The sequence below is a fragment of the Theropithecus gelada genome, chromosome 11 (assembly GCF_003255815.1).
Source record: "Theropithecus gelada isolate Dixy chromosome 11, Tgel_1.0, whole genome shotgun sequence".
NCBI lineage: Eukaryota > Metazoa > Chordata > Mammalia > Primates > Cercopithecidae > Theropithecus > Theropithecus gelada.
Genome location: NC_037679.1, coordinates 127,378,283 through 127,390,219, shown reverse-complemented (window position 1 = coordinate 127,390,219; position 11,937 = coordinate 127,378,283). Strand labels below are relative to the sequence as shown.

Below are 11,937 nucleotides of genomic sequence, written 5' to 3'. Positions count from 1 at the left end.
TTCAATACATCCCACTTCAAAAATAAAGAATCCCTCATCACAAGAGGGTTAAATCAATCCTCAGGTTATGATATGGGATGAAACTCCGCCCGAAAACAGTTTAAAAACCATGTAAACACATTATTATATCCTGAAGCCCGTGTTTATTAATTTTATTTTGTCGCTTTAGTTCTAGTGATTTGCACGCATTTACATTAAAGAATTATAAGAATAGGTGAGCTTAAGACATCCGAATCAAAATCTCCCATTTCACAGACTCAGGCAAAGACCCGAAAGCAGACCGGGAACGGTGGCTAGTGCCAGTAATACCAGCATTTTGGGAAGCTAAGGCGGTAGGATTGATTGAGCAAAGGAGTTTGAGAGCAGCCAGGGCACCATAGTGAGATCCCTGTCTTTACAATAAGTTAAAAAAAAAATGGCGCCTGGAGTCCCTGGAGTCCTAGCTACTAGGGAGGCTGAAGTGGGAGGAACACCAAGACCTGAAAGCAGTTTCAAGGTTAGGCTGAGATGTGTGACAGATTTGAACTTAATCCTGTTCCCTTTAACATCCATGTCTTGTTTTAAGTCGCTAAGAAGGTAGATGGAGAGAGTCAAGTTGTGCATTCTCAATCTCCAATTACGGATTAATCAGCAGAATCTTATCTGATTATTAGTACAAATAACATTTTATTTTGTGACCTACCTAAGAGGGTTTGCTTATTCATGCATTCATTTTTTTTAATTAACTTTTTCAGTTTTTCTTCGATTGGGATGGCTTTTCCAGAAGGGCAGAAGCAGATAGCACAAAAAGTAGAATACATGCGTGGAAAAGTTGGAGAGACAAAGGCGGCGTGGATGGCTGCACTGATGCAGGGAAGAGTACTGGGAAAACGGAGAGGGCTCCTCGGGCCAGCTCTGGGCAACGATGAGCAACTCCAGCCTCGGCAGGGGCGCCGGGCTGCCAGCCCTCCCTCGTGAGTCCGTTCTCCAGAGGACGCGGGGAGCTGGGTCTGCGCGCTCTGCCGCCAGTCACCCCGCGCCCGCGCCGGGCTGCTATTGGACGCGTCGCCGCCAGGCACCCGCCAGAAACACCAGTGTGCTGGGGGGAGGAGGGGGGCGTGCTTGCGAGTCGAGGGCTTTGGCTTTTTTACGGCTCCCCCTTCCCCTCAGCACTCCATGCCGGGTCTCTAGTTCCAGCTCGCCTCGGCTCGCTCGCGCGGCGGGAGAGTTGGCGCAAACCTCGCCGCAGCTGCAGCCTCCTCGCGCGCCTCTTCTTCCCCTGCGCCCTCCGCTCCCGCTATGGGACTAACGTGGGGCTCCTAAGAGTTGCCGGCTCTCAGCTGCGCGCTCTCCAGCTAAAGTCACGGCAGGCGGACTATGGCTTAGGACGCCCGAGGGGTTAGTCTAGAGGTCGGGAAGAAGAAAAGACAGCTAACTGGGGAAAAAAAGAGAAAACGAAAGAAAGGCCAAACGATGAGTTTCCACAAGGAGGACGGAGTGAACGGTCTGTGCCAGAAGGCGCTGCACATCGTCACCGAGCTGTGCTTCGCGGGCCAGGTGGAATGGGAGAAGTGCTTGGGCATCTTCCCTCGGGACAGGGGCAGCCAGGGCGGAGGCAGCACAGGTAACCGGGAGGGCTCCGCTCGCCTCCTCGCGCTCCGCTGGGACCCCGCGCGCTCGGCTGCAAGCTCCGGGGTTCTGCGCCTCCCGCGCCGCTCCCGGGGCATATTTGGGGCGCCGCGCTTTCCTACCTCGATCCCTCCTTCGCTCAGCTCCTGGCGACTTCGAGGGTGGGGCGTTTGGGTTTTGTTTCCTCCTGTCCACCTGCAGGGCTTCTCCCATTCTCTGGTCCGCTTCCCGCCTCCCGGCGCCGTCTCCCGCTCCCAGGCTCGCCGCGCCTCTCGGCGCTCTCCCACGCCTCCCATCTCGCTCCCGGAGTGGAGAGGTGAGTGCGGGCGGTGACTGCGCCGGGAAGGCTCGCGGCTCGGCTGCTTGTGGGGGCGGCTCACCTGTGGGACTGGGGCTGCTCTCGCTCGTTCACCAGCCTCTGGTCCCGGCCTTTTTGATGGGGGCCAGGCGGGACGGACAATCTATGCTTGGACGCAGAACTCCCTTGCAGAGGTGGCTGCCTTGGCCTCCGAGGTAACCCGCGGCTGCAACCTTTCGGGTACTTGACAATTTCTAAAGCCCTTTTAATATATATGATTTTCTAGGGTTTCATGACAAAGTTGGTAAAACAGCAGGGATTATTGATCCCATTTGTGAGGCGACACCTAAAGCTCAGAGCACATATCGAAGAAGTGGAAGAGAGGGGAAACGTTTAAAATCCCTAGCACACGCACGCTCTCATACATCCAACTCACAGACGTCCTCCCTACCCTTCAGGAAACTAGGAAGTGGGCTGGATGGAGGAGGATATCGACCGTCGGAAATCTGGAGATGGAAAAAAGTCTCAAGTGGATTTTCCTCAAGGCTTGGGGGTGGAAAGAATCGAATCCGAGTCACTGTTTGGGTCACCATTGGGGAACAGGTTGGTGTGTCCAGCCTGCTGTGCTGCTTGGGCGCACGCGAGGTGGATCTCCGAGTTGCGGGCTGCGTGGTTTCGAGAGCCGCTTGGGAGGGTCACTTGTTGCACTAGGAGTCAAAAAACACTGCTTTCGGGATTTTCGGCTGGAAGGTTGCCATTCCTTTTCTAGGTTCTTTCCCTTTGCTTTTCCTGTCATTTTGATCTCCTGGCGGAATTTTAAGCGTTGAAGGTAGTCAGGGCAACAAGAGCTGAACAGCCAGGCTCGGGGTAGAGCAGGACAACATGGAGCCCTGCGTGCTGGGAGGGAGCAAAGCTGGGCACATTTAGTGAATCTCCACCACTACCCCTGCGTCAAAGCCAAGCGGGGAGCGGGAATGGGTTTAGTTTAGCTTTTACGTTCCGTCGTTCACATGAGTAGCTGCAGGATTTGGAATTCTCTGATCCACGGCAACGCGAGCCAAGGGGGCTCTGTCTGCACTTGGCAGAGCTTGAAGAGATGCCGCTGTTTGGACCCTGGAACGGAAAACTTTAAAATTTTGTCAGTGTATAAACACAACTGATAATCATTTCCATTCGTTCAGTAGGTGTTAAATTCCTAGGAGTGTATGAAACTCAGTGGAAGGCACTGGTGGGCATGTTGTATTCTGTGTCGTGTGTATCGTTGCTAAGTATGAGGTAAAGACCAGTATAGTGTGACCTCCGAGTCCTCTGTGGTGATATTAGGTAAGCTTTTCTGAAACGTCTTTAGTGACACACGTGCTAAAGGTAACACTGAGAGAAGAGGCTACGCTGGACGAAATTAGAGTATTTAAGTTTGAAGACTGTGCTTTGGTAATTGAATAGTTGATGCTGTGAATAAAACTACTGATTTTCCTCTTTCCTGCCCTTTTGTGATCACACACCAAATAGGGGTTGCCCAGGTCTCAGATTGGCTAGTAATGAGGAAAATATGTGAAAATTAGAAACCAAATCCCAACTTCTAAATCTGCCCAAAATAAACAACTATATCAGTTTCAGATAAAATACAGTATATGAATTATAGAAATGGTTCTCAGTTTTTCCTAATCACCACAAGAAGTAGTTGTAGTCTGAATTCCTTTTGAACTTTTCTCCTTGGGAATAAAAAGTGAGAAAATTAGCCTAAAACAATTGCGAGAATATTTTCCTCCCCTTAGGAGGAAAAATAGACTACATAATATATATTTCTTAGCCACTCAGCGTCACACTGTTCTTCAAAGTAGATTAAGTAGATTTTCTTATAACTTTGTGCCCTCATGCTTGTTATTATAGGTTCCTAAATAAAGCACTTCCAGTGATCCTTCTACTCATTGTTTAATGAGAAGGGCATTTTTGGTAGGAAGACATCAACAATGTTGAATGGCACAGTGCTTATTTACTTTGAAAGTTAATCAGCACTGCCCAGATGGTATTAGTTGTTCTAACATTACAGTAATAATTACAAGCTCCAAAATTGTGTATATTTTTAATTTCTTCACATAGAGATAGAGGGAGAGAAATTCAGGTAATTCCAGTTAAAGTCATTCTACATGAAGGGAGTTACAAATCACATATGTAAGTAAGATATTATCTTACTGGTTTTGTAAATGTCAGTGAAGTGCAAGCATCACCATTCTTTTTACCATATCAGCAGTAGCAGAAGCAGCAGCAGTATTGTTGCCATTGAGGATTTCACAATCACAGTATGATCGCAATATGACCAATCTCATACTTAAATGAAATTGGTGAAGACTTACACTAAAGTTGCCAACACAGGTACATTTACTCTTTTGGCGTAGTTTATCAGAGTCATTATATGTGCCAGCATTACTAATATTCTAGAAAGTTCACCATGTGCAATTGTTAGAATATCAGATATGTTGAGTCTTTTTACCACAGATTCTTTCCCTCTCCCCAAATAAATATATCACCCACTAAATTCATCTCAATGCACAATATGATTTGATATTAGAGTGCTTAGGGAAAATACAAAGCAATATATTGGGCTCAAAAGTTATTTTTCAGGCATACTGTGACTGAATATATATAATCGTTTTTAAACTGGATTTAGCTTAATGTCTGGTTACTCCTTAATTGCTGCTCAAATGCTTATCAATTTCAAGGAACCTATGTTGCTTAAAAGGCACACCTCATAAATCACAACTAATCAAGCCCACTTAAGCTCATTCACTTGAGCTCACATCACAATTGTATAGATCTAACCTTAATTTAAAGATTTTCGTAAGCATTTAATTCATTCATGTTCTAATTTTGCATGTTTACACAATTTTAATTTGGGACTAAAATTTCTAAAATAAAAATTTATACAAATTCTTTTAAATTCATACGTGTGTTCTTCCGTTTCTTAGAGGTAGGGATAATAAGTAGGTATATGGCAAATAATGTTATTAAAGTACTTACCTGATAAGAAAAGGGATAGTTAAGTAAAATTTTAAGAATTACATCATAATTTCCCTCTAAGATCAAGGCACAGTGGGTCTACGATAAAGGTTTAAAATTAGTAGAGGGACTTCATAGTAGAGGGACAAACCAAATGACTACCCAATTAATTGAGTTATCATTTTTTAATCACCATAACAGAGTTTTACACATCCTAGTGATTGTATAAAGAATTCCAATTTACAAACATATTATCAGCAGAATATTTTCCTTGAGACTTGTAGGTCTGTAAAAGAATAATAGAGCCACAGTGAATTCAAAATGATAGGCCCATTTGAAGAAGGATATATAAGAGGGTATTTTTCCTTCCTCCACATTGTCACTCCACTGCAGAGTGGCCAGCTTCTGCTATGTCTAGCCTCATTGTCACATGATCATCAATACACCTTGTGCTTGGTCTGATTTACTTCAAACGGAAATGGAGACCTATCTTCAAAACCAAAGAGGTCTCAGCAAACATTTATTCTTCTTAATTCCCAGTATGTTAGCAGTATTGGCAGGAATTTCTTTTGGCTTTAACCTTTTCTTTTTCCTTTGTGACAAATTAAAAGCTGTATTTCCTTTTTCTATGAACTATGAGTCTCTGACATCTAATTCTTATGAGTGATTTTGTATAGCAAGTTCAAATCACATTTAAAAAAACTTAGTCATTACTATAATTTTGGTTTTCTGAAAAAAAATTGGTAATTGTTTGAGATGCATCTGCATTCATTTACAAGCTTTTTTAAATACAAAATTCTGGCAGAAAACAATCATTACCATAAATGTTTAATGTAATTTCCAATGTCAATTAAAATCATTTCTATTTTGAACATATGATTATATTCTTCCCGATCTACGTTTTATTCCACTAACGATGTACACATTAAGTCAATAGCATGTCAGCTCTTTGAGGGCAGGGGCTTGTTAATTATTTTATCCTCAGTGCCTAGAAAAATCTGTGGTTCATACTAGCTACTTTATTTATTTATTTATTTGCTTATTATTTTTATTTTATTTTTTTTAAGACGGAGTTTCACTGTTGTTGCCCAGGCTGGAGTGCAATGGTGGGATCTCTGCTATCACAACCTCCGTCTCCCAGGTTCAAGCGATTCTCCTGCCTCAGCCTCCCGAGTAGCTGGGATTATAGGCATGTGCCACCACACCCAGCTAATTTTGTGTTTTTAGTAGAGACGGCGGTTTTCTCCATACTGGCCAGGCTGGTCTCGAACTCCCAACCTCAGGTGATCCACCCGTCTCGGCGTCCCAAAGTGCTGAGATTACAGGCATGATCCACCGCACCCGGCCCAATTAATATTTTTTTAATGAATGAATGCATCTTGGGATTTGTTATCAAGAAGCTTCAAATTTATTATTTGTAAAATAATGAGTCTGTCTTAATAACCTCCAAATCCCTTCTGCAATTAAATTGTATACATCTGTGTTTTTGTGTCACCAGTGTCTAATATGCTACATAGACATACAGAATATTTAGTTTATGATAACAGCAGAAATTACAGCATTTGAAACATTTAAAAGCTACAATTCAGTGAGCAATATACTCATGAAAAAGCAACTGAACTTGATATAGGTATCCATTGACTTTCTTCAGAGTGTGTTCAGGTGGAGCTATAATTCCATGGCAAATTTGTAAGTGTTGCATAAAGCGCTGGGTCTACAAGTTCTAGAATCTCTGTTCAATATATTCATGTATGGCAGTAAAAGGAAACCATTGTTAGTGTGCTAAGTAGAAAGTGACAGGGGAAAAGTAACCATCTCATTATTCAGATTGCTGTTAATCATTCCAGTTGAAAGTGGGAATCATCATTTTGCAGATGTGAAAACCAAAGCAAAGAAATTTAACTTCCCTTCAAATCACAACTAGTTAGTGTTGGAGATAGGCTAAGAAACCAGGGCTTCTTAGATTTTAACCTAGGTTTAACGAAGAGTAGGAATAGGAAGAGGAGATTCTGGGGGCATCCTTGGCGCCAAAGGGCATTGGAAAAAATGTCTGTGAAGATAAGCTCTTATTATTATTATATTATTGGCTATAATTACTGGCTAATGAAATTTCTTAGTGTGCAATTATGACCCAAATCCGAAACCTTTTTATTAGATTTTCTGTCATCCAAATATAACAAGCAGTGTTTTTCATTTTTCTTAACTTGACTATATACACACATGTGTACTTCAGTGTATGAGTAGGTGTTTACATATTCTTGGCCAAATACAATTGATTTGTGTCAACTGTAAAATCACATAAAAGATTTTTAGTGTATTTGAAATGCACAACTTTGAACTCATAAAATCCCAAATATGGTTCCTTTCATATGTTTATAAATAAGTCTGTAGTGAAAACAGATATTAAATTACCAGTTACATTGTTTTTGTTAATTTGTAATTAGAAAAAATAACTCATTAAAATCTTGTGTACTGTATTTTCCTACCATATTTTGGTCAAGTTAAGTAATTAACAGTGTATACTGTTAAAAATTCAGTACTATGAGGCATTGGAGACAAAATATGACAAGGAAAAAGAGCTGAGAGTCACCCACTAAAAGATCTCAGAGCATCATTAGTATGAATGTATCAAAGAAACTGAACCTTCAGATAAGGAGTGTTACTATTGTAGGTCTTTCGTCTAACTTGCACAATGCCAGTTTCCTCTGTTGGTGGAATACCTAACACTGACCAAGCTTACAAACAGAGTTCCTGACTAAAGAGATGACTTATTTTATTATTTTATAGGGTAATTTTCTTTTTCTTCATAATGTTAAAGTAGTCACTGAAGCTATAAGAGCTGACATCAACATGCCTCACGTAGACTATCAAGGGAAAAAAGTGGAAGCTCTTATGGGTTTATTACCGGAAATTAATAAAAGTCTTTAACACCTTTGTTTCTTTATGGAATTCTGCTGTAATGGCCTTGGAGCCAGAAGGGGGGAATCATCTTAAGGAGAATAGAAAGGAACTGATATTAATGACCTTTTTTTTACTTAGATGGACCTTGATGTATGTTATGATCTAGTATCTAATTTATTATTCCATTGTCGATTAGAAAACAGTCAATTTTTAAAACCTTGTAAATGTCAATTTGTCCATACCACAAAATTGTCTTAATTAAAAAGGACTATTGTTTTCTCTTCAGTATTTATTAATTTTATTCCCTTAGTGATGTTTTAGTAGTCATGAATTTATAGGACTAATGGACAAAACAATATTCACAAGCCTATCATTTCTAATCTGCTACAATATGAGCTGTTAATGTACCTGAGAAGTGGGGTTAGCATTATGCCTTTATTCAAGCAATGTTTATTGAGCACTTACTATGTGAAAGCCACTGTGCCAAGCATTAAATGTACTAGTGCCATCAATTAAATGTATGTGATGCTATGTGTGATGTTCAAGTTAATGTAAATATATGAGTAATATACAGTCACAAATTATAATTTACTCAATTATGAGCATATGTAAAGCTTTTTAATAAATTTAGATATTTGAATACCATATTTGGTACCATGTTTTATCAAATCAGAGATGCCTTTATTATAAGATGCACCATTATTTTATGTGGCACCAAGAAAGGAAAGAGAATGTTGCCAAATAAACTATGGCACAATGCTTTTTAATTACGTGCGACTTTTATTTTATATGTATAGAAATAACCTCTTTTAAAACTTAATTAGACTTTTAAAGAAGTCTTATATCACTCTGGCACAAATATAGAAGGAAAACATAAAATAAATACATAGGTTAAAAGTGATTTTAAAACTAAAATTCTGAGTCTGATTCTTCTGAACGGCTTCTTGATTCAGAATTAATGATGCCCTTGCTTTTCCATACATTTCATATTCTATGCCATAAAAAGTGTTAATGATACATTTTTTTTCTTAAAAGAATTCATAAAAGATATACAGGCCAATGGTACTGTGCTCTAAAGCTAACTGTGCAAATATGTGGGATGTTATCAGTATTTCTAAATACATCTGACTCACCACCTTCACCACACATTTCCAAAAAATTGACTTGTAAGGTTAAAGGATATGCTTCAGTATTTTCTCCAGTATTCTCTTACGAGCCACTTGGACTTCTATAAATTTTGATGCTGATGTTTTTGCTTTAGCACATACACAAATAACGAAAATTATGACACAATTATTGCCTGGCTATTAGCTATTGTGACAAGCCATCAATACTAAGATAACATCCTGATTTCAAAAATGCAAAATGTATTAAAGTATTTATTTGATAATGGATTAAATATAGTATTAATATAATTTTTACCATTTATTGAGATTCAAGAGAAAAGCAAAGATCAATACATTTAAAATGGGCATTATAAGAGGCAACATGCAAGGATTGTTGGTGATTGATTATATTATGTATTAGATTTATCGATGAGAAAGCGACTACTAGTTGCTTCCCAATATTCATCTCCTGCTTCTACTTCACAACAATAGGATCTCTTATTTTTTTTAAGAATATGGCAGCATAAAACATTTTAAAAGAACATTTTTCCATCTCCTTCCAGTTTGGTATAGCCTCATGACTAAGTCCTGACCCTTGGGAAGTTAGCAGTGATGTGCACAACTTCAAATTTGTACTTTTAAAATGAAATGACATACCTTCACCTTCCCTTTTTCCATCTTCTTCTTCCATCTAGCTGCCTGAAATATTGACATAGCCTTCCCTTTTTCTATCTTCTTCCATCCAGCTGAAATATGGACATAGTACCTTGCCATTTTGGACGTTAAAGAGAAGCAAAGACCTTTTAATAGCAGAGCAAAAATGTAAAACAAACCAGAATTCCAGGCACCTTGGAGGTGATAAATCTGCTGTGGCCTGTTTATGCTGGGACAGTCTCGTTTCACATGAAAGAGAAATAAACCATCTTGTTTCAGTCACTATTAATTTGGTCCCCTGTTATAGAAATCAGAAGCATGCCCTAATTATTATAATGGTAATATCAGATGTATAGTATAAATAAATTAACTTCAGAGATAATCCCAAAATTTCATCTTTGACTAAGAGTTGCTGATTTGAGTTTTATTGCCCCTCTTTCTCTGTGAAATGGTGCCATAAGCAAACATGTAGTGTGGTCAGGCAACAACACGGAGCAGGAAAAACAAAAGGCTTGGAATATCGATGAACTAAATTATATTAATTTCTGATTAATGATTGGAAATCACATTTTTGTACATTTTGAAAAGTTAAAAATGAACTAGAATTTCAAACTTTTTAAAAAGATACAGAGAGACACAGAGAAGAGTATCAATTCAAGCAGTGGTAATTGGATTTGAGAACAGGACACTTGGCCTGTGCTTTTCTGCATGATCATAGTTAGCTGCGTGGGTAGTAGGTAATTGGACCCAGCAGTATTTTTAAGTCTCAGTGGACAAGATCATGCAAATGTTATGGCCTGGTTATACAGACTTTAGCAAAGTTGTGCTATACTAAAAGTTTCTGAGGAAGTCGCATTTTAGAAGTTCCCTGTATTTTCTGATGGCAGTGATCTTTTTCTCAGTTTTTCCTAACTGTGTCACTTTATTTTGGGATATTAAGACATGATAAAAGAGTAAAATATTTCTAACTAAAATTAGTTAGAGATATATAGTCAGACAGACCGACAGACATATGGACAGACAGTGGCAGAATAATGTTTATGCATATGTATGTAATCAAACCAGAGTCTGAGCAATTTTAAACCTAATTATCTCAGAGTCTAATCTAATTTCTGTATATTTCATTAACTCTTAATCTTTCCAGATATAATAGGATGAATGTTATGTAATGGATTCTTTTGAATTATCTGGAGACATGAAAATTAGAGCTAGAGAGCCTAGTCACCAAGTTTGCCCATTGGAATGGGTAACTTGAAAGTCCATGTAGAAAAGCCAGGACATTCATATTCATCTCCCTGGCCTCCTGGTGATTGGCCACCTTCTTCCAGTGATCTTCTCTAGTCTACCTTACCTCTTTTATTTTATGATCATACTCAAACCCTTGTCCTTATGGTGAACGATACTACCATAGCATTGTAAATCCAAATATTTCAATCCCCAACCAAAATCTCCTGAGTTCATCTTTCTCATTTAGAAACTCCAGTCTATTAACTTTCCTATTTATCTCTGAATTTTCTTTCAATAAATATGGCATCCTACTTATGATGCATCATTTTATCTGTCCAATATACTCTCTCCTTTGTGGTCTATCACACTCTTCTGGAAAAACAAACAAACCAAAAACCTCATCCATGGATGAATTTATTTGTCTCTCTGCCCCTACGCCAAAGCTGCTGAATGTTTAGAAGATTTTAAAACCAGGCAGACTAGCATCACTTTATTAGTCTCTAATTTCGAAAGAAATGTATATTCTGACCAAGCATCTGATGTTTTCCTATTCAATTTTCTCCTATTCTCTATAGTTCCTATTTCAAATTGTTGTCACGCTCTTCAGATATCCCAAACTATTCCCAAATATTCCAACATAATTGGCAGTTAACCCTAACTCCTCCTTTGGAGAGAAAAATACTAGTTATAAACAAGAATTCACTTGACTTCCTGCCTCCAGACCTATAACCTTCCTGGCATCCAGAACAATTCTCTTTCTTACAAAGAAAGAAGCAATCCAATTCTTTGATCTTTGCTTCAGATCTCATCCATTGTCACCTTTTATGGGACTTAACTCTTAATTATTCTGCTTAATTGCCTATCCTTTCTTGTCCACTGATTCCTTCTCATTATTCTGAAGCATGCTGAGGTATTGCACATTGGAATAAAAACACCTTCATCAACTCTATGTGCTGCTGTAGTTATTGCTCCCTCTCTCTCCTCCTTTCCTAGGTATAATTTCTTGAAGGAATTATCGACTCTCACAGAATCCACTTCCACACTGCCAGTCACTTCTTTTTTTTTTTTTTTTTTTTTTTTTTTTGAGACGGAGTTTGCTCTGTGGTCCAGGCTGGAGAGCAGCGGCGCAATCTCAGCTCACTGCAA

General features: G+C 39.3%; 1 protein-coding gene across 1 annotated transcript in view; it reads left to right on the top strand.

The window, feature by feature from the left end:
• The first annotated feature begins 1,150 nt into the window (after positions 1 to 1,150).
• The window catches only part of SYT10 (synaptotagmin 10), a 64,726-nt gene continuing 53,939 nt past the window's right edge, over positions 1,151 to 11,937 (top strand). The window contains exon 1 of the mRNA XM_025403128.1: positions 1,151 to 1,603. Coding sequence (XP_025258913.1) covers positions 1,453 to 1,603 — 151 coding nt within the window. The 5' untranslated portion in view covers positions 1,151 to 1,452. The remainder of the gene's footprint in view (positions 1,604 to 11,937) is intronic.